Consider the following 24,413-nt stretch of genomic DNA (forward strand, 5'->3'; position numbering starts at 1 on the left):
GATTAGAAATGGCATGCAAGTATTTGTCTGCGTTTGCTCAATGCATTTTTTTTTTTTTGACATATCGAATACATATTTTTCTGACCTCGAATCATATTCAAATATTTGTAGACTAGAGTTTTTTAAGTATAGTTTTATTACTGCTCTAATATAATTGAAATTTATCTTTCTTTGACTTCAATACAAATTTAAAAACTTTAAGAAATTGCATTTGAATTTTGTTTTCTTATTTCTGTCTGATTTTAACACATGGAAATACTTGTCTAATATAACAAACACTTTTAAGTTCTGCTTAGTTCTGTTCTTAATTTAATATTTTTGAATTCTTATAGTTTAAAACTTGAACTTCCAAAAACTGAAAGTTATTTCTCAATTTTTAAGCATCGTTTAAATAGTTAAGAATTTTTTTAAATATTTTAATATACATACACAGACACCAATAAACACACACACACGGCCAGTCAATGGAATATGAAAATAAAACAAAATATATTTCACTTTTTAAAAAATACTTTTTTTCAGACTCTAAAGCACAGCTCAGCTACTGGAGTGAACTGTACGGAACTGAAGTGAAGCAACAACTGACTGCTCGAATGCTATGCAAAGCCGACAAATGCAGTTGAATGAAGCAGAGGAAAGAGCGCGAGCTTTTCGAGCTTTCAAGGCTAGAAAATGGGGGGGGGGGGGGGGAGAGAGAGAGGTAGAGGAGAAGAGGGAGAGCAAAAGCACATAATTCAACAAATGTTGAAGGCAAACTAAACGTTGGTAGCGTTATCCTGGCGCAGCTTTAACGCTCACAGCGGCTGCGCTGCGCAGCCAGAAAGAGAGACAATGTTAATCAGAAAGAGAAAGATAGAGTGTGAGCGGGAGGGCGAGAGCGAGAGGGAGCGAGCGGAAGCGAGAGATTCGAACGCAGGACGAGGTTGCTTATATTTCGCACGTCCTTTTGTTGTTGCTGCTGGCGCACACCTGTGATTTAGCGAGGACGTGCGACGAGGACGAGGACGAGGACGAGGCCGAGCCCGAGTCCACGTTGTCCTCGTGCCTGCCTGCCAGCTGATATTTACCTTATTCCCCACAGCCAGCTAAAGCGGACAAGAAAAAAATATTTTAAAAAAAGCGAACCCAAAACCAACAACAACAACAACAGCAACAACAAGAACAGCGAAAAAAGCAGGCGAAACACTAGACACAACAACAATAACCTGGGGGGAAAGGCGCTTTATTCACAAACGCACTTAGGAATGATAGCCCTGGTTTATGCTAATGTTTGCCATTGTCTAAAGTAGTCCGTCAGCCAGTCAGCCAGTCAGTCAGTCAGTCAGTCACTGACTGACTAGTGAGTTTGTCAATCAGCCAGTCAGTCTGTGTGTCAGGCAGTCGCTCTTTCTTTTTTTTGTTTGAGCCCAGTTGCTCGAAAGAAGTTATTTTTATTTCAAATAGCTCGTGAGTCCAATTTGAGGCTGTCATCGATACGTCTCGTAATTATTTGGAAATTTATAAGGTTAACTTAATTACCTAAAATTAGCTGTGCCTTTTTCATAAATCACAGAATTCAAACAATTGTCTTAATTCATTATAAGTTCCCTTAAAAACAAACAAAATGAACTTTAAAATGGAAAAAGTAAAAATTTTATAAAAAAATAAGTAAGGATATCTACGGAATGCCGAAAATTGAATACCCTTGTAGACATTTGCCTTACGATTTGGCAGATATGTGCGAATGGTTAAGCTCGTGAATGTTGAGTTAGACGCGACAAGAACCTACATTTCCACCGATCGTCACTTTGTCAGCTATATGATATAGCAAACCGATGTTGATAAGATATATGATATAGTGGTCCGATCCGGTCTGGATCCGACATATGTCGGTCTGCAACAGAAAGACGAACCAATGCAAAGTTTTAAGAGGATAGCTTTAAAACTGAGAAACTAGATGGCATAAAAAACAGGCAGACGGACATGGCTATATCAACTCGACTATTGATGCAGATATAGAATATATATACTTTATGGAATAGAATATAGATACTCATGAAATAATTATAATTAGAGTGAATTTTTTGTTGCCAATATTGGCTTGCTGTATTTTGCTCAGTAAATGCAGTTAAATTTTTAATTTATTCATTCTTTTTAAGCTGTCATATTTGACAGGCTTGCTCAGGCCATGTTTTTAGTTTCTTCAAATTTAAGACATGACTTTTTCACCCATTTCAGGCAGTTGGAAAATTAAATGTTCTCGTGCTACTTTAAGCCACACGACTTTGGTGACAATTTACAAACATTTGTATTGTGAAAATGAGTTTTAAGTCGTTCGTATGAAAAACAAAAATTTGTGGCTGCAATTTTCTAAATTGCGGACATACAATTTAGTTGAGCTTTAAGAATAAGCCGAAAGTCAATAGCTCTTGAACTTTAGCCCATTCACCGTTTGTTTTCCCGACTTTCCAGCTTAGAGCGGTGGATTTTACGAGTATTTTTCCAATATATTTCGGCTTAGACTCGACAACCGTCTTCAGGGCACAAAAACAAAAAACAATTAATATTAAAAAAAATCGAATTAAACAAAATTAAGCAATCAACGCTGTTTGACTGTTTGGTTAGAAAAAATCCTGATATTCAACAAGCGGATGCCAAATTAGCCGACTCTCATATCCAGCTAATATACCCTTTCCCGGCTTAAGCAATAGAGTTTATCATATTTTCAGCACGTCAAAAGCTGAGGGCTTGTTAATTGCAACAGAGTCAACCATGTGGAAAGATGCAATAGCAAGCCGGAGTAACCAGGGTAGAACGTTTAACGACAAATCAATGCGAACTGGGACAACATGCAAATCGAATTATTTGTGCGGCACATCAAATACTTGCGAGAAGATTATGTGTAGTACCTCCTCCTCCATTGATTAGGACGGGTCGAAATCGGTCTTGAGGCGCCGTCAGTGGCGGCATTTTTGCTTTGGTTCTTTGCATTTGACTTTAATAATCTTTGATGGTATCAGTTTCGGTCAGCCAACTTATTTATGGCCAGATAACAATCGGCAGCCAATCGACCAGCCATCGGACTGGACAGCTGACAACCGGACAACCGACAACTGACCGACAACTGACCGACAACTGACGGTTGACGGTTGACAGTTGACAGTTGATACTTAGCCCAGAGCAGTTTTTTTGGTATTTGCGGAAAAGCCCTTCAGGCTATATGCATGCTACTCATACTCTTTTAGAAGGTATTATAACTTCGTTACGAAACCAAAAAACTTTATAAGCAATCGACAACCGATTCGATATGCATGTCAGAGTTTCAGCTTTAAAGCTAACTCTGCTTAGGCTCGGAGCAAGATGGGGTCACTATATCATATAGTCGATTGTAGGTTTAATTCCTACATGAAGAACTTTGATGATTTACTAAATACATTGCCCCAATGCAACCTTGACGAGGTTCGCAGCTCCTATGTATGTGCTCCTAACGTATATGCAAACCGGAACAATCGTTTGGAATTTAGCTTACGTATAAAAGCAGTTTTTCGCCATATGTCTGCAAGGGTATTTAATTTTCAACCTGCCGAAAGTAGTTTTTAATTTCATTTTATACCTCTGTAGAGGGTATTTAAAGTTTGTCGTGCAATGTGCAACGCATAGAAGAAGACATCTTCGACCCCATAAAGTATATATATTATAAATCAGCATCGACAGCCGAGTTAATATGGCCATGTCCATGTCCGTCTGTCCATCCGTCCGTCTGTGTTCGCATAGAAAGAGCTAGTATCTCATTTTTAAAGCTTTCGTCTTCAAATTTTGCATAGTTCCGTTATACATACAGTACATATGTCGTATCCAGACCGGATCGGACAACTATATAGAAACGATCAATTGAAACGATCAGTTGAAAATTAGGTTCTTGAATGGTAAACTTTTTTGCTTATCAAGATATCTTGTGCTTCTCATGGATATACGAAATCTTATCAACATCGGACTACTATATCATATAGCTGAAAAAGTAACGATCGGTGGAAATGTAGGTTCTTGTATGGCGAACATTCTGTTATCCAAGATATTTTCATCAAACTCAGCATTTACGAGCTTCTCCATGCTCACATATCTGCAAAATCGTAAGGCAAATGTCTATAAGGGTATTCAATTTTCGGCATGCCGAAGAACCTTTTCGTTTTTTACAAATTTATAGATAGAGTTTATTTTTTAGATTGTGACTGAAAGCCAGCATTGGGAAAAGTAAGAACTGGGGCTAATTAATAGCCCTTCAGTTAACAATCGAAATTTAGATATTGCCAAAGAAATAATAATGTCAATCAGAATTCAATAATAATGCTTGGCTCAAAGATACCCCATAAAGTAAGGGTAGCAGAAAACAGCAAGTACTCTAGAAATAATTTAATTCGCGACATTTGATTTCAGTTGTGTATCGCTCTTCTATCGGCTTTGTATCTTCCACAGGTAAGTAATGAACAAAAATGCTTGACTAAGAGCTACCCGGTCAAATAAGTACTATACAATGCAATAAATACTCTACAAATAATTTGATTCGCAGCACTTGTTTGCTGCTGCGTATCGTTTTTCTATCGTCATTTTATCTTCTGGGGTATACGAAAACGTATCGCCGAGGGGATACAAAAGCGTTTCGCCTGGAAGACACATTTACGATAGTGCAGCTATGGGACTTTACTATATTAAGCCATTTGAATTTTCCTCCTGACTGCTTTATTTTTCTTGTTGTTGAAGAAATATTGTGTTATCGCCAAATATTCGCTTTGGAGGTTATAAGGCGATACTGATTGTGAAACGTACACACCATTAGCCAGAGTTAAAGTGTTTGAAGAGGAATTGAGCTGCATTAAACGTATTTATCTCGAGCTGTAAATATAATTTTATTATTTAATTTACTCCAAATATATTAAGGCTCGACTATAATTTAGACTTCTGCGACTGGCAATGTAGATAAAAGCACTTCAAAATGTTTGCTGAGCATAACAAATACAAATACATTTACAGTCTGTAATTTCAGGCCTTTGTGCTTGCTAAAAAATACTTGAAGAGTATTTAAAGTACACTTGATTTAATGTTTGTGCAAATTATTAAGGCTTTTCGAATTAACGAGAAGACAAGGATAAAATTGAATCGAGTGCGACAAAAGATATGAAATGCTTATGTGAAGTCCTTGACATGATGTCCTTTCACAGTTCTCAACTAATTTCGATATCTATTGTAAAGCCGTAAAGCAATTTAACGACGACCAAACGATTGCATTTGTTGTTGCTGCTGCTGTTGCTGCTGATGCTGCTGTGGATTTGCATGTGTCCATTGAAATTGTAGTTAAAAGTCTATTAAATTTTACGGCTTCGCAACGCTTGGGCCAATAATGAAGGCTCTCTGGGTCCTATTTCCTGGCCAGCGTCCTGTCGGTCCAGGCATTTCATTTGCAGACGCAACACAAAATAAACCTAATTACACTTTACTTTCACTTTCACTTTGCAAGCGCGACGAGCGGGCTGGGGCTTGAAGGCGGTTTGCGGTATGCCTGAAAAACTTCAAAAGCATCGGCCGAAGCAAACTTTTTTGTTCGAGATTCTGGCTGGTCGCAATATAATTTTACTTTATGTACAATATATATTTTGTGTACTGTTCTGTTCGGCCTGTTGCCAATTTGAGAGCCAATAAAAGCGTTTAAAGACCCGTTTCAAAGATGCCCCCAAATACGGTTCAGTTCGGTTCGGCTTTGGCTCGCCTCGGCTCATCAAGTCAAATGCGTGACAGATTTTAGTGGACAACTTTTGAAAGCACACCAGAAAAACAAAAAAAAAACGAACAACAAATTTATCAAATAAAAGTCACACACTAAGCAATACCCTGTTGCCAGTGCCAGGGCATGAAATACTCTGTTTTTTACATGAAAATTGTAATTGTTTCTTTTTTTGTAATTTTTAATTAAGTAACAAGAATATCCAAGCTAGAGCATATATTTGAACTGTGCTCTATTTATTATTGTACCAAATTTTCTAAATGTCCAAAGATAGAAATACAAAGAAACACAAATAATTATATTAGCTGAACTGTCTTTTTTTCTGTCGAAACATAAAAAACAAAAAGAAACCATATCCTGCGGAATAGTATTAATAAAAAAGCTAGCTTACTTATTTTAAGTTTTAAGAAATGTTTCCAACATTCTGAAACAGTTTTTTTGACTGCCATGTATTTTTCATGCTTCTTCCATTAATCACAGGGTATACGAAATGTTAGTCAGCCGAACAAACCGTTACAAAATGTTTACTCAAATGATTTAAAGACTTTGATTACGATTTCCTTTGCTCTGTTGCAAATAAGAAACGTTAAGCAATATTCGTTAAGTAAATACAGGGTATAAAAGTGCCCAAAATGCCGCATGTTTATCTTCCTGTCAGTACTAGAGCTCATCAGTGCTGTAAAAAGGTTTTCGCTATACACTCGCGCAACTCAATTATAGGGTATGAAAAAGTCGGAAATAAAACTCCATTTTGCAGCTGTAACAGCGTACTTAGGGACTTGAAATGCAAGTTACCTTGGCTGTGCCATAGCAAATAGTTATGTGAAAAGTCACTTCACACATTTCCAAAGCTTACAGGGTATATAAATGCCAGTGAGCAGCAAATTTTTCGGTTGCTTACAACATAATGAACACTTTTTATATGCAAATAATCATAATAAGTGCCTGTGTGTGTGCGCCAGTGTGTGCGCTCTGCGCGTCTCTGCGCGTCTCTGTGTGTGTGTGTGTGTGTGTGTGTGTGTTGTTAAAGTGTTGTAAAACGCTTTTGAAGCGCTTATTTGTATGTGATTATTTAAATAATAAATGGGCGCGGGGCCTGGGTCGACTCGATCATCAACGGCGCTCATAAGTAGGCAATAACTTTTGCTTTGTTGTGGCTTGCGAGATGCCATAGTGCCCCCCCCCCCCCCCCCTCCACACTCTCTCCGGTGGAAAGTCTCAGCAAGTAGCCCGTAATGAGCATGTCATTTAACGTAATTTCAGTTGATTGTTATGGCATTACAGCCAGCAAACAATATGTAGAATGTGGGCGTAAGGGCGTGGTGTCGAGGAAAAGCGGCAAGAGCCTGGACAATGCAATATACTTTCCAGCAAGGACGAGGCCTCAGTTGGAGTTTATCTTATCAAGAGCCAAGCAGAGCAGCTGCCAAAAAGCCAAATAGAGAAACTAACCTATCTGCCAGTGTGTGTGCGTGTGCATAAATAAGAGCTAGCTGCTGTTTTGTGGCTTTTGTTGATTTTTGTTGCTTTTGAATGGTTTACTTACTGTTAACACAGTTCCAGGGCCAGGGTTAACTAGACGCTCGCAAATAGCTCGAATTATGGTCAATGGCTTACCTGTAAAGACACGTGTTTGTTCGATTAGAAGTGAGGCATCAAATCAAAGCGATGAAAGTGCACAAAATGGGTAAATGCTGAGTACTTGCCATTGTTATTGCCCCAGACAAAAAACCCATCTCATTTATGACTCTTCAACTCGCTTATGTGTATTCATGCAGCGTACTTAGTCAATACCTACGTTTTATGCATATTTATTGGTGAGCTAAATTCATCTTTATTTGATTAATATGTGATTATCGCCAAACTATCTCCCAACTGTCCTCAGCCCGTCTTCCTACCTGTCTTCCTGCCTGACTTCCTGACTATCTGCCTGCCTGTCTTTTGCCATACTATAAACAGAAACATACAAATCGAAACAGACTGGCAGGATTTATATAACTGAAGATGCAAAATATTTCTTTTATAAATTTGATTAATTTTTTATTTTATTTATTTTTATTTATTTGAGCTGTGTATTAAATTATTGCCGCCAAATATGCGAACTATATTTTTTCCTATATTTGTTATCATTTTGAGTTTTATCGTTCTTAAAGGCACTCAAATTAAACTTATATGAAAAAATACAAATAGAACTTATTCTACAGTTAAGTCTCACATGATAAAATTATCAAAAAGGTTGGTTATACTTATAAGCCGATCTGAGAGATCGATCGGATAAGACCTACGCAATCTCCTCCGCAAGCGGACTCGTCTATATCTACGTCTGCCTAGAAGACTTAGCCAGTCGATTGTAAAGATTTTCAACAAGACCAAGTCTAGGAATATTTTGCAATTCAGAAGTACCTAAGACTAGGTCAAAGTATGTTGATTTAAACAAAACAAATCTATTTCGAAATTTGAAAATACCTAAGACCGAGCACAGTATAATGAACTCGGGGAAAACAAATCTAGGAATATTTTGAAATCTCTTTAAAGTAACCAAGCAAAAGTTGGAGAAACATATTAAAATTGATTATCAAATGCACTTCTAAAATGGAGTAAAGCAAAATAAGTAAGTAAATTAATGAATGTTGCCATTGTTTTTAGCTCGCAGCACTGACCCCATTTATATTTATTATTTAGTTATTTAAACCTAACTGCACCGTGTGCCACAGCCAAGTGAAATGAATTTTCAACAACACTTCGAAGAGCTCGTTGTAATTAATTTAATTTGAATGCGCTTGCCAGTACTTGCAGTTAATAATTAAATTCATTTAAATTACATGTTAAGCGCACTCACAAAAAGCAAATGATATAAAATTTCAAATGCTATTCGAACTGCGACAAGTCATAAACGACTCGGGGAATACTGCGTGAAATGTAATTAGAATGAAATCGAATGCTGCAGCAACCCTTAGCACTTGGAGTAGTGAATGCTTCTTTAAGGGAATCAATCGAAACATATTATTTAACACACTTGCAGCTACGTGTGACCAAACAAGATACTCTAAGTTGACTAATTGCAAGATGCTCAGACAGTCTTTATACATGGCCAAATAATCCAAAAAGTCAGACAGCATCTATATAGAAATTAGAGCACACACAGAGAGAGTGAGGGCGAGACAGAGAGAGAGAGAGAGAGAGAGAGAAGCAGGGACCATCCAGGGGGGATGACGGGCGGGCGAGCGCCCAAAAGTGAAGCCTGGCCAGGCTCGTATTAGGCCATCAATGGATACAAGCAATTTCGTTTAATTAAAACATGCCAATACATTTTGGCTAGCAGCAGCAACAATAACAACAACCATCAACTTCAGCAGGCCGAACACTGAATACCCTTGCAGGCATACTAGACGCAAGTCTGACTAACTTTCGCTCCTGTGCAGAAAGCAGAAGTGGAGCTTGTAAAAGCTGAGCTTAGACGTATATATTTCCTTATAATATTTATATTATATTTTAGAATATTTTCAAATTCATTCAAATAGCTGTTCATATAGAACTATATAGTAGAGGAGTTCCAATTAAGGAAGATGTTGTTTCTAAATAAGAAACATTGTTGATTATATTCTGAAAAGCAAGGAATCATATGTTGTTTACATAGAAACTAAGTTTCTGGACTATCCTTGATATAAAGTGGGACTTAGCCTAAAAGCAGTTGTTCTTATAGAAAAAAATATATATGTATATTCCTTTTCAGACAATCGTTTTTATGAAGCTATATTAAAGAGTGGGACGAAGTTCACAAGCTTTTCTTCTTATAAAAGAAAAAAACGAATTCTCTGGACAATCATTTAACCATAGCTATATTAAAGAGTGGGCCAAAGTTCACAAGCTTCTCTTCCTATAAAAATAAACTCATTTTTTGGACTATCGTTCATATGCAGCTATAACATAGAGTTGACAGATGCTCACGAGCTTCTGCTCCTATTAAAAACTAATTTTTTGGATGATCTTTTATCTCTATCTTGATTAAAAAGAGGGCCGATGTCAAAGAGCTTTAGTTCCTATCAAAATGGAAAACTAATTTTTTGGAAGATCGTTCATATATAGCTATTTTATAAAGTGAACCGATGCTCTCAAGCTTTTGTTCAAGGAGCAAAGTAAAACAAAAAAATGCAATTTCGCTTAAGAACATAACTTTACTTACAAGAACTTAAGCACCGATCTTTCCTATGGCAGCTATACCATATAGTATACCGATCTGTCCAAGTTCGACATATGTACAGGCCGCAATAGCTTTTGAGCTGAGACTTTAGTTTTATGCTTGTAACTGAGCAGGCATATATATCTATAGCTGCTGCGGTTGTCGGGCTCACCTTTCATGTGTTACACCTTTCGTGAGAAAGAGGATAATGCCAGCTGACCGAGACAATGAATGCTACAAGAACAACAGGAACAACAACGGCAACAAAGATCAAACACATTCGAAATGCTGGCCAAAAGGCGAGCGACAAAATGCACACTTAAATTTTATGGACGAGTTGCAGCAAATGGAGCATTGTGCCGCATGCCAAAAGCCGTTACCCAAATCGCTCCCAATGCCAAAGCGGCCCTGACGTTGGGGCTAAAGAACACGATGATGATGATGATGATACTGATGCTGATGCTGATGATGATGATAATGATAATGATGTTGATGTGGGCGCCCGTCAAGTGGGACAACCCGTCGTCCTGCCCACTTGATGCTCATTACAGTCAATTGAAGTTAATGCAGCTGCCAGCTGTTTTGGCCCGTTTGCCTTCGGCTGCCTTCTGCCTTCTGCCTTCTGTTTATCTATCTGGCCGTTTATTCGGCTCTGCGCTTTCCACTTTGTTTGCAGCGTGCCAAAAAGGTAAAAAACAAAGGAAAGCAACACAAAAATAAAAAACCAAAATGGAATGAACATTTTCGCGCAGCCTGTCATTATGGCAATTTAATCGAGCGGAAATAAAGTGCTTAAACATCATAAACAAGATTTAATGTGACAAAAAAGCAAATCACAGCGAGACAAACAGCAGGGGGGCGCTCTCTGGCTGCAGCGGGGGGGTGTCCGGGTGTCCGGGTGTGTGGTGGCGCTTTGACGGGACCAACATAAATGTCAAATGGCATTTGGCTAAAGATGACAGGCAAATCCTTTTTGTCTTTTACACTCAGCGCCCCCCAAAATGAAAATGAAAACAAAAAAAAAAAACAATAATCTGACAACTACGCATGTATGCGTGCTGCCCGAAGGGGGGGAAAAGCAGGGTAACTGCTTCGTACTGTCCAGTGGGCGTGGGCGTGGGCGTCAGAATGGTTATGGGCGTGTCATAATATATCGCGCTCTAAACACATCTTCAAGCGCTCCATTTGGATTATAAAACCGTTTACATGACAGCAGCAGTTGCAACAGGACCCAGCCTAATTTTGAGAGCGGCAATGTGTGTGTGTGTGTGTTTGTGTGTGTATGTATAGGATATGCTCTAGGATACGCCATCTACCGACCTAAGTGTTGTTCTTGTTGCTTTATACCCTGTAATCGAAATGGGCTAAAAGGGTATATCGAAGTGATGTAAATGTATGGAACGGTAAGAAAGGGTATATATGCATATATATTTGTTATATATAACGACCGAGCCGATATAACCATATTTGCCTATCTAACCATGTCGCCATCTCTCCGTCTGTCCATCCGGCATGTTTGCATATCATGCATAGAACGAATCTTTCTCGTCACAAATATCGATAAATATCGGTTCTTAAACCAAAGTCACAGCTGTTTAAAACACCATAGAAGAAGTTCGGTATATTTATTGAGCAAAAAATATCACATTTTGGTTACTTCCCCCAGCCTTAGATGCCATAAAATGTCCCTCATTTATCAAGCAATTAACACAGAAGTTATTCAAAGACAAATGTTTTCAGCGTGTGGGGTCAAGGAGAGAAATATCACAGCCGCTGTCCAAAGTGTGGAGCGCAGATTCCGACAACTCAGAAGTGTGGTTACAGGGCATCTCCCAGTCGGGATACTAGTCCCTCCGACTAGCCCACTCTTAGTTATTGTTTCCTTTTTATTTTTTTGCGAACGACACCTTTCGGCTTATCTAAATATTTGAGCTGGTGCTTCCAATGTCAATAAAACGAAACGAAACTGTAAGCCGAAAGAGAGGGCAGGAGCAGAAAGGGGAGGGGTGGACAGGGACAAAGGTATGAGTATGATACAAAAAGGGTGCTCAAAAATACAGCACTCTACGGCATAAAAGTGGGCAGAGTAACAAGTTCGAGTTAAATTCTTATTTATGCACAATTTTTTTTTTAATACGATAAGGGTCAAGTTGTATATGACCTAACCACTTGACTTAGATTTATGTTAAAATAAAAAAGAAATAAACAAAAAAAATGGATATAATCGAAAACTGTGCATATTGTGGAAGAATACTATGAATTAAATTTAATTTAATAATTAAATATTCGAAATTGATCCGAATAAATCGCTTTAATGAGCGGGTATTTGATTATTGAGTAAATAACTCTAAGACTGCACAGTGACTCTCAAACCATGACTGAAGCAGAAATTAATTTGTATGATTTGTGGGGGAGTGTCGAGGAATAAAAAGGCTTCAAGTGAAATAAAACCATATTTTAATCCATCAAAATGAAACAAATCAAGTAATTGATTTGACCCGGTTAAGATTTCTTTTCGGTTTATTTAACGACAATCCAAACGTGCATATTTCGCAATCAATCATTCAATCAATCAGGCAAACGACGGTCACTTGACGCGCTTCACACATCGATCATCGAGAAATTCCAAATATGTTGCGTTTATCACTGGAGGTGATAGCATATAATTTGGGGCAACAACAACAAATCAAGCACTTGAATAGCTATCAAGGTAATGCCCCATCAATAAGTGTCTTTGTCTGGCACCAGACACTTAATCAGAGTCCTTATCAAAAAACTAAAAACATATAATAACAAAAAAAAAAAGAAGCAAAGAATATAACTAACTTGACCAGAAACAAAGAAGCTCGACTAATTTTCAAGTTTATTATTGAAGAAACGCGCTTTTTGACTATTCACGACAAGTAGATGCTCTTTACCCATATCTCAAGTGTACACCAAATACATATGGACATATTTATTGCAAATTCAATTGTTACATTTTATTCAAAAACATCAGAGAGTGTTGCCACTTCGTCGAGTTGGCAACGCTGTCAAATGTGAAGAGTGTTGGTAAATAAAGTTGACAAGGAACGAGATTATAAAAACTTGGGACTGTTACAATAATTAGGAAATACATATAATATATATAATACATGCATGTATACCTGCATTTATTTCACAGATACAGCACACAGACACACACACAGATACTCCTTAATATTCCCTTAATATTCCTTCCTATTCTTCCCAACCAACAACGGATACAACACCAGCCAGCAAAAATATGTAAAAAAAAAAACTAACTTAACTAAAATCATTCAGTTGCCCACTAAACCTATCGATACGCCTTTTACCTCAGTTCAATTTGCTTACAGGGCAGCCAAATCGAGCAAATAAATACGCGAATAAATATAAATAAAATTGAGTCTGCGGTTCGCAGTGTCAAGCGTTTCAGTTGTCAAGCGATGACAGTCACATTAACAGCAGAAGCAACGCTGAGAAAGAGCTTATCAAAAATGCAATCAAATCGAAACTAAGGCACACTCGACTAACAACAGTAAAAAAGTGTGTGTTATCTTTGAGGGGAATTCGTTGAATCAATCAAATCAAAACAAATCAAATCGAACCGTAACGAAATAATAACATATTTAATCAAAATATATCAAGCAATTTGTAAACAATAATTAAAGTTGAGTTAGGCAACGAAAACGTATATCAATCAGGCAACCTTAAAATAAGAAGTAGCCAGTGTTGGTAAATGCAAATCGTAGACAAAAGTGCTGTGTAGTTGCTTTTATGTTTAACGACTGCCTTGCATTTATCCAAATTAATTTTGTGTTATAGCAGTGCTGTTAAGTGAACATTGCAGTCAACAGTGTTGTCAGTGGCTCAAACTTCGGTGGCAGTGTTGGAAAATGTTTTCATCAAGCGTAAATTACTTAGATTTTATATTTTTACACTTCCCGCTAATCAGCAATTGGTATTTGACTGGCATGTTTTTGAGCATAGTATTGGTAAACGCCAAGCGCTGCCAGTATTGTCAGAATTGTCAAGAGGCTCAAACTCCGATGCCAATGTTAGAAAATGTTTTCGTCAAGCTTAAATGACTTCGGTTTTATATTTTTTTACACTTTTCGCTAATCAACAATTGGGATTTGTCTGGCGTGTTTCTTAGCACAGTGTTGATAAACGTCAAATGCTGACAGTTGGTCATTCAAATGTGAACACTCTCTGCCAGCGTACTCTCAAGAAGCTTATCTATAAAACTTTAATTATTATTCTAGCTAATACGCAAGTATCAATAAAATTCAAATGATGGCAAGCAAAACAATATAAGCTAATAAATCAAATTGCATTCAAAGCAAATCAGTTTCAGATGCGACGTAATCGCATATAGCTCAATTAGTTGGCCAATTGCCTCCACGTTGATTTAACATAAATCGCTCTCTCAATATGCAAAAACGAATATGCAGTCACTCACCCAACCCCAAGCCATCCCCATCCCCATCCCCAACCCCATACTCATCCCTAACCCCAACACCAGCCCCAGCCTCGACCGCAACCGCCTTCAAACTCCAGCAGCTATAAGCTGTCCATTCTCAGCTATTTACAGTTGATTGATATCAGCAATGGTGGCAACATGGCGCAGAGAAGGGGGGGGGGGGGTGTGTGGATGCCATATGGGTTTTCAACTGCCGCAGACTAAAGCTGGCATTAGATGCCAATGTAAAGCACGAGGCAAAGTAGAATACGGAATACAGACATCTACATGACAACCATGTTGTCAGACACACGCACACAAGCAAGCAGTCACACACACACACACACACACACACACACACACACACACACACACACACACACACACACACACACCCACACCCACACCCACACACAGCCTAGACAATCTTTCAAGCATATGAAGTGGCTCGGTGTATGTGTTTTGATATTTGCATTTGCGCTGCTGACAGCGCCTAAGCGGCCATTTTATCATGTCTACTTAACAGCAAACACACGCACACACACGCACACACACACACCACCGCCTACACTCTGGTATGTATGATATGACAAATGATATGACACAACAAACAAAATATGAAAGCAACTCACCTAAGCAAACAATATCATACGCAGTTTCAGATTTATCGATAGAATGGGATTTGAAGGGATGCTCTTAATTACAATAATACATACTTGGAAACACCTTAAACGTACACTGTTATACACACACAGATCTAAGAGCTATTATTATGTAGTTAATATTATCATGTTTCTATTAGGGCCTTCGGCTAAGATAATGCGACAGGGGTACGGCAGTCTGGAGTTTGAGTCAGCATCATGGTACCAACTGGTCGAACAACTGTGTGTGGACAACTCATTTAGCGAGCGCTGCATTTAACTGTATATAACTGTTAGTCTTAATAAACTGACTGACTGATTGACTGATTGATGACCAATCCACAGCACAAACCGTAAGAGAAAGGAACTGCAAATCATACTGCAAATACTTTATTAGTGCATGTATATTGAGACACATATTCAATTTTAATTTTTTTCTTTAATAAATAATCCGCGTATAATCTCAAACTCTCTAACATTATGTAAAAAAGATATAATGTACTTGATTTGCGAAGAGGCATGCACAAAAACAGAATGTTGATATCGATATTTATCGATTAAATGGAAAAGGAACAATGTGTCGAAATATCTTTGCACACTCCAAATGAATATTGACAAAGATCTTTGTTAAGAAGATGATTTGATGAAAAAACACATAAATAACTTTGTCTCTTCAGAAAGCCGAAGAGTTAAAACCCTTGATATCGATATTTATCGATTAGGTGGAAAAGGAGGCATTCTTTAATTCATTAAAATACCTTAATAAATATTAAAAGAAAAGAGATATTTAATAAGTAGAAACACATACATAATAATTTGCCTTTTCAGAAAACCGAAGAGCTAACCCTTGAAGGTACATTGTTGAAAAACGATTGTTTTCGCCGTTTCGGAGGGTTGTTCCTGTTGATTTTTGGAGCATAGCAAGAAGCGTAGACATTGAGCTGGTTAAATATATATTTCGTAATCACATCATAATAGCCTTTGCGTGGTTACGAGTTAAATTAAGATCAGCCCTGCTTTTGATTACTCGTGAAGCAGGCCTGGCAAAATGCTTTTAGCAATGAGTTGTACAAATATTTTAGTTTGTGCGAGACTTCAAATTAAAGTAAAAATATAAAAATTTGAAAAAAATTGTAAAAAAAACCTACAAATAGTTCGGTTCAAGCTGTTTGCCGCCTTCCGCTAAAACCAACTCCTAACAAAGAAAATAACAAGAAAAGGAAAAAAGAAAAACGACCACCACATTCCATATGAAATAAGAAAAAGCATATAGGCAAAACCGGAAAAAAAAACAACACACAATTTTTGGATATAACCCTCTTCCCAAAGAAAAGAAACAAATTGCAAAAGAGCCAAATGTAAGCCAAAATAAGTTACTCAAGGGACATAGCTAGAACAGAGAGCGTGAGAGAGTGAAAGAGAGAGAGTGAGAGAGAAAAATAGTGAGCGAAAGACAAAAAGAGAGCGAGCAAGAGAGCGTGAAGATAATAAAGCATGGCATCCAAATATATATTGCCCTGTTTCCGTCTGAAGAACAATCGCACGAAAAAGGAAAAGGATAACGAATGCCTGGCCTATCGGAATGAACTGGTCGAGGCGCTCGATCGTACCAAAGGTAAGCTTGAGGCCAGCTGGAAGGCATTGGACAATATCGTCTCCAAGCCGGACTATCAACGTTTGAGCGGACAACTCTACGATGTGCTGTATACGGGCGGCCTGCTAACCAGCGATGGCAAACTGCCCACGCGCGGCGATCTGAAGCTCCGGACCAGCTACTGTGTGTTCAAGACACACGATGAGCTCAATGCGCTGCGTGTTTACGAGCAGCTTGTGAAGCGTTTGCGGCGTCGCCACAAGCATCTGGATGTGGCTTTCGAGTCGCATGCCCAGCGTCTGTTAACGCTGCTCGGCGGCTTTGAGATGGGCGCACGCCGGCGTCTGGCTCTCCTGATGGCATTGTATCTAATCGATGGGCAAATCAATCCGAGAACGCTGCTCGCATTGGGCCAGCAACAGGCGAGCATTGATGAGGGTCTGGCCCTGGAATTTATGCTGGTGGTGTGCAGCACATTGAAGCGCGAACGTGGCGCCAATTACATGCTGCAAATGCTCAAGAAATCTGGTCTCGATGGCAAAATTATAAGCTTCATGCCGCCAATGCTACGCAGCGATCTATATTTTCAGCAGGTCTATCAGGAGAGCGATTTGAATGAGGTAATAAAGCTGCACGAGACACGGGCCGGACAGGAATTGCGCACACGTTTGCAACAGCGGCTGCTCGACGATTTTCACGAAAAGCTGCCCCATGTGGAGGTGGTGCGAAATGTGCGTCAATTCCAGCGTGAGCATCACATGTCCGATTCGGAGGTGATCGGCATTGTCTGGCAGACGGTCAATAGTAATGCCAGTTGCGGCAGCTCGGCCAATTCCAGTCCGGAGCAGACCATACGCAAGCTGCAAATTTATGCACCGCTGTTGAATGCACTTTGCAGCACGGATAGCGCACAGATTGCTTTGCTGATGCGGCTCCAGGAATGGTGTTATGAGCACCATGCGCTCTTCAAATCCTTTGAACGTTTTGCGGTACATCTGTATCGGGCGGGCGTTATCAATGAGGATGCCATCGTACGCTGGTATGAGGTGGATCACATTGATAAGGGCAAGGTTGCATTTCTGGATCAGATGCGTCGCTTTGTCCACTGGCTGCACAGCGATAGCGATGCCAATGCCCGTGTCGATTATAATACCTATTTGACAAATCGCCGACAGACACAGCAGCGCAGCCAGACCATATATAGCGATGTCATCGGGCCGAGCCTAAATGCCAATATTAACTTTGCCAAATACTCATAGATTCACATTCAACACATATCTAACATATACTAACACATGCATATTCGCACTATTAGCCATTGGCCTTCACATTTTCAAATTTTTCGCCCATTCAATCGCACTTTTAGCCGCAATGTACTAGCGTATGGTTGCATCCAGAGATCCAATTGTAACACTAGCAACATCAATAAACAATAGAATCGACAACAACACCAATTGTTTTTTAATTATTTATGGTTGATAATCAGAAATTTACAAAATGGCACCACAAGGCACAGTCAAGTTCGATATCAGGTGGAAGCAGGCATCTCCCAAGCCATTAAATACATTTATGTATATGTATATATATATATTTGTATATTAGAAGCCGTGCCGCTCTAGCCATGTCCCTCCATCTTAGAGAACGTGCATCCTTCTAGTGCACAAAAAAACTGAGTTATCGATCATCGATAGCTCGTCCAGCTTCCAGAAAATCAATACCAATCGATATCGGAATTCTGTTCCTCAAGAGTTGCCAGATATCTTGGTGCATATCTCACATTTCCAGAATATTTAATTTCTTTGTACCTTCCTGCGTTTTCCTCTGTAATACACACATTTCAAAGGCAAAGCCTAAGGAATTGGTATTTACCCCTATTTGCATGCCATTTTTATGCCCTGTAAATTTCATAAAGATCGGACAACAAGAACCGAAGTCAATCAAAAAAACATTTCTCTTAGTGTGGAGAAAAAGAAGCAGAACACCTTGTGGGTTTTTTCGTATATTTCTTTCGTATATATGTAAATCTATATATCTTCTATTCAAGTTTCCCGACTAGAGCACTTTTATTATGTTTTGGGTTAGTTCTTAGTTTCTAAGCCCAGCACTAAATTTCATCTAAAAATAAGCTTCTGTTTTTAGCATAAGCATCCTATCTCATTAAAAACGGTACATTTTTCTTATGCCAAAAAGACAAAGAACGATTAACTCTATCTACCCCGTACCAACTTGATCAGGAGGATATGCTGAGCAGATTGTCCGACTGTTTATCTGTCCATTCGTCTGTTGAAAGTAAAAACTTGTCCATCTCGAAAACATATAGAAACTGGAGTCTGATAACTAAAAACATATTGTCGTATATCATAAGGTGATCGGAGTTATCCCTGCACATTCTATAGTATCGATAAATATCGATTTGCAAGGTTTTAGTATGGCCAGCTCGGATCATTTAATCTGCAATTTTTGTACACAGATTTGTATTAAATAATATATTAGCTTTAAAAGAATTCTTTCCATTACATATGTGTGCATAAAAGGCATGTTTTTGTCGCAGGGTATTTTCTCGTCGTGCACTTCAGAGAGTTGGGCACTCTTTCCTATTTAAGGCTGCCAGCAACCTTCTGACAGCGAATTTCTGAAGTCCTGTAATATTGTTAAGAGTAGGCTTAAAAGGGGTCTTTTTTATATTAGTTTCAGATTTTCTATTCTTCGGCTGCAGTTAATGCCGACCGACCTTTTGGCCTTGAATGAAAATCACAAGCATTCCTTTGATCAAACGCAACAAACAGCTGACAACACGCCGCCATCCACACTGCCAACAATCACCACAAAATGCTGCGGGATGAACTGCTGCAAATCCACCCGCCCGCCCCTTCACGTACGACCATGCAACAGCTTGCAACTCAAATGGCGATTTAATTGAGTTAGCGAGCGGAAATTATTGAATTTTACATGAGTGCATTCTCGATTCAATTAAAACGCGATATGCCACACAAAAATTTCAACTAAAAAGATAAAAAGAAAAAATGCACAGTATGCTCTAGTCGGAGAGTAACCGACTAGAAGATACCCAGCACATAGCGACAGGCCTCCGTTACAAATATTCTAGCTTCCTTCTTTGTATTCTATTTTTATTTACTTTTTAAAGTCGACAAAATCTTTTAACATCCCCGAGACGTTGGGGCTCTTTTATTTGCCCATCCGGCCAGCGATTCACAACGAATTTTGAGTTTGCAGCTACAAATGAAAATACTTGATATATATATATACTCTTCTAGAAGCTACATGTCAAGTTTGGTGACTCTAGCTCATATTATTTGCCGAAATTGCTCAAAAAACAGGATTTCGATATCGATTTGTATCGATGACAGACGGACATGGCTAGATCAACTCGGCTATTGATGCTGATCAAGAATATATATACTTTATGGGGTCGGAGATGCTTCCCTCTGCCTGTTACATACATTTGCACAAATACATTATACCCCTTTTACCCATTTTTAATGGGTTCAGGGTATAAAAAGGGAGATAAACGTTATTAAACAGATTGAAGAAATTTGTAATAGAATATAGAAAATATATGGGGGGTAAAGAGATAGTGAAGGGAAATTATAAGTACACACACATATACACACGTAGTTTACGCTACGGCTGTGCTTCTGCATTTTTGAATAACTTCGGTGCTTATAGTCCGATCATTATAAAATTTGAAAGGCATAAAGCGTAAGACTCTGCCTTTAAAAATGCGTGCTTTTTCAGTTTTGAGTAGAATGGCAGGAGCTATTCAACAAGGAAAGACATTCTTCATCTGTTTATACCATACGAAAGATGGAATCTTTACACCAACTTTGGTCTATCTAGCTCTTATCATTTTCGATATGTGCCACTCAAAACCATGTTTAAAGCTGATTTTTATCGAAATTATATATCGATCGACGTAGCTCGTCGCCCTGATCAAAAATATATATACCTTATGGGTTCGAGTATGTTACCTTACCACTGTTACACACATTTACCGATTATACGCTCTATTTACCCATTCTCAATGTGTTAAGGATTTAAAAATGCACTTAGTTGCAAATATGTGAAAAGACAGCAGCGTAAACAAGTTCATGCCACAGATTGTCGATCATTTGTGGTATGCTTGGTGCCACGCACGTGCCTAAGCCAGAGGGCTGTCGACAACAGAAAACTCTAGCCACATCCCGAGGCGCTGCCTGGAAAAAAAAAGTTGCTGGTTCATTGCCAGCCTTGGCAATGAAAAGTGTTCACGGAGGCATCCAGTTAAGCGACCAAACTTAAATCCAAGCAAATAACATTTTTGCGGTCGGGTGCAACCGACTACCCGATACTCGTCAAAGAAAAGCTTAAAGCTGGCTGACTGGTAACATTTTTAAATGTGTGTAAGATATATGTTTGGATCGATATTTATCAGCAGTTATCTTTCTTTCACGTCACAATAGCTACAAGAGATTTTACAAACTTGCCGCCAAGCACCTAGCAGGCGCAGTTTCAAGCTTTTCATTTAAATCTGAATTGCATTTAAATGGACAGAGGAAAGGGCAGCAAGACGGGCACAAAACGAATATACCCGATTCATGAACGAGTATAAATGCAACCAAGATAAGAGCGCACAGCTACACAGGCACGGATATATATGTATATATGTATCTTATATACCCTACCTTTCGCAAACAGATGTTAAATCCTATTAAAATCAGAAATAATTGAAAAGTAAAGATAAGCACATGCTTTCACATAAAAGCTGGACTGAAACCATACCCTATAAAGCTATTTAGCTTACCCCTGTAGACCTCAGGGGCTTAACTGACAGCACAATCAGGTTCTCTCTTTAACTTTCTATTATATTTTAATTTTTTCAGATATTTTACACCGTTTCACTGGCTCTGCGACCATTTTGCTTCATTTCTATGACAGCCTATTTGAAGTTGATTTTCTCTGATACTTACTCTCTCTTTTGTCTCCTCTCACCCACACACTTCTCTTGCCGCACATAATCATCATGTCTAAATTGTCCCATTCCCGTTTATCTAGCATACTCAAACGTCTCACTGGCATTTTGCTCTGCGACTCTCTCACAGCGCTCTTCAGCGCAATTAATTTGTTTGTCCAATTTTCTTGGTGTCGCATTCTTAAACGTCTCACTGGCTGCGCTGGCCTTTGCTCATTTTGTTATTAAGAAATGCTCACAAACATATAAACGCACGTTGGATTCCTTTTGCCTCGGCTGTGCGTCCTTCGCGGAGGACGCCCGGCAAATATTATAGGAAAAATGATTGCGCTCGTTGCTCAGAGCCATTCGCAACATAAGCTGCAATAACAACAGCAGCGACAACTTGGCCAAAAGGCAGCCAAGACAACAACCAGGACGACCTCCAATTAGAAATGGTTTGCTATTTGGCCGCCTGCATGTTCTTGTGTGTGTGTGTGTGTGTATGCCTGTGTGTGTGTGTATGTGCGCGTGTGTAGTTATGCTTGTGTGAAATTTAGCGCGCAATACTGCCACACACACACACACACACACGCATACCCACGCATACACACACAGGCACCGATTTATGCCCGACAGTCAGCAAGGAGCAGCAGCAACGGCAGCCAGCAACAGTTTCACCTTTACGCCATATTTATGTTTGACACCGCACACACACACACACACCCTGTCCTCTCTCTCTCCCTTTCTCTCTGTCTCTCTCTCCATCTCTCTCTCTCTCATTCGCACGCTTTCGACTGGCTCGCAACCTTTGCTGGCGGTGACGTTGCTTTTGACCTAGTAAAATGCAACAGCGTTAAAGTCAAAGTGCGATGTTTTTGCAGTTGTTGTTTGTGAGCTGTTGTTGTTGTTGCTGTTGTTGTAGCTGTTGTTGTTGCTGTAATTGTTGTTGCTGTGGCCGTAACAAATGCAATCGCTCGTGGCAGCAAAAGCAACACCATCAGCCGCACAGTGATTCCAATTTCTGTGCAACAGTATGAAACTAGAAGCTCTTTTCAGTTGCGACTGACCGACCTGCAAATACCCTGTAGCCAGTTATAGCATGTACAAAATAGCTTACTTTTTAAAAAGTTAATAATATTTTTGTGCAAAGGTTGGTAGCTGGCAACAGAAGGCTTTACCGATTACATAATGTATATACATATATAAGTATATATATTTTCTGGATCAATCGACTTAATGAAGACTGACTGTCTGTCCTTCTGTCCAATATGTATGAACGCGTCAGTCTATGAGAACTTTAGCGACAGAGACTTTATCGCAAATCGAAATCAATCGTTATCTACTATACAAACTACACAAAGTTTCGATATCTACAGCTCTTACAAATACTTGAGATACTTGATATACATATACTATTCAAGAAGCTACATGTCAAATTTTGTAGACTCTAGCTCTTGTAACTTACGAGATTTGTTGCAAAAACAGGATTCCGATATTGATTTTTATCTTGGATTACTTGGAAACGGGACAAGTTAGATCGACTCGGCTATTGATGCTGATCAAGAATATACATATATACTTGATGGGGTCGGAGCTGCTTCCCTCTGCCTGTTACATACATTTGCACAAATACATTATACCCTTTTTACCCATTTTTAATAGGTTCATAGGTATACATAATAACTGTTTTTTCTACATGACAAAGATAGAGCTATGAATATTAAGTCCCGAAAATATGTAGCTACCTTTGCAGCTTGATTGGGATGGCTTGTTATCGATAACAGAAATCGATAGGCAAATTAACTGGAAAGCCGCTAGCTTACGAAAAACTCATCAGCAAATCTCACACCCATTGGGCCCCATTAAGTTTTAAGCGTAGCAACGTCAAATTGTACCACTGTGCGACAGTGAAACGAAGCAATTTTGTGCAGCTTGCGAGCGTTTGATGGAGTCAATTCGCGTGTTTTGCCTGTCTGTGACAGCAAACGCAGCGCCCATCTGGGCAGCAACTGCACCACCTGCTCCACCTGGGCACTAACTAACTAGTTAAGCACCTGCAGCTGCCATTGTTGCTAGAAGCACATGCAAATTTTAAATATGTCTTACGTTTGAGTGTTTGACTGTTTGCCGGCCTATAAAGAAAATGCTACGAATGTGTCTAGGATATGTACATAAATATATGTATGAATATATACATATATGTATATGCATGTAAATGAAAAAAGCGAAAGCATTTGGACATGGAAATTAAAGTGCTGCTCCATACGTTTCGGGCTTTTATTTTGGTTGCAAGTGATTCAGTGCGGCTACTAAAAACAAGGCCAGGCGGTGCTTGGTAAATAATGTATGAATCCGTTGTCCAAACCCACTATATTTAGGGCTAGTTCATATATATATATATATATATATATATATATGTGTGTGTGTGTGTGTGTGCAATGAACTTTCACACTGCAGCGTATTGGGAACAAAATATTTATAAATATAAAACAAATGGCTTAAATGAGCCCAGTAAGAAATATTCATGTAGAAAACTCAAAAAAGATATGAAAGTGCAGAGTACCTTTCGGGCAGCCAAAACTTTAAAAGCCACGTAGATATATGTCAGATTTACGATATAAGATACACGATATTCGATATACTAAGCCGTAAAACGATATACGATAGGCTAAGCCCCAAAATCGATTTATGATATAACAAGTGCTGAGCCGCAAAATGATATACGATATACCATATACTAAGCCCCAAAACGATATTCGATAACCAATATGCTAAGCCCCAAAGCGATAGACGATATACGATATACGATATGTTAAGCCGCAAAATGAAG

At 38.9% G+C, this 24,413-nt stretch overlaps 2 protein-coding genes across 2 annotated transcripts in view; one reads left to right on the forward strand and one right to left on the reverse strand.

Moving 5' to 3' along the window:
• The window catches only part of Pde9 (phosphodiesterase 9), a 171,831-nt gene that overhangs the window by 116,637 nt on the left and 30,781 nt on the right, over nucleotides 1-24,413 (reverse strand). The window lies entirely within an intron of this gene.
• LOC135440257 (protein krasavietz-like) lies at nucleotides 16,533-17,891 on the forward strand. Its single transcript, XM_064699325.1, has one exon. The coding sequence runs from the start codon at nucleotides 16,533-16,535 to the stop codon at nucleotides 17,889-17,891; it is 1,359 nt and encodes a 452-aa protein (XP_064555395.1).

The sequence above is a fragment of the Drosophila montana genome, unplaced genomic scaffold (assembly GCF_035044405.1).
Source record: "Drosophila montana isolate Dmon_TW-CO22-7 unplaced genomic scaffold, ASM3504440v1 contig_920_1, whole genome shotgun sequence".
In the NCBI taxonomy this organism is placed as follows: domain Eukaryota; kingdom Metazoa; phylum Arthropoda; class Insecta; order Diptera; family Drosophilidae; genus Drosophila; species Drosophila montana.

Coding starts and splice junctions, on each gene's coding strand:
- LOC135440257 (XM_064699325.1), top strand. CDS start 16,533: ATGGCATCCAAATATATATTGCCCTGTTTCCGTCTGAAGAACAATCGC.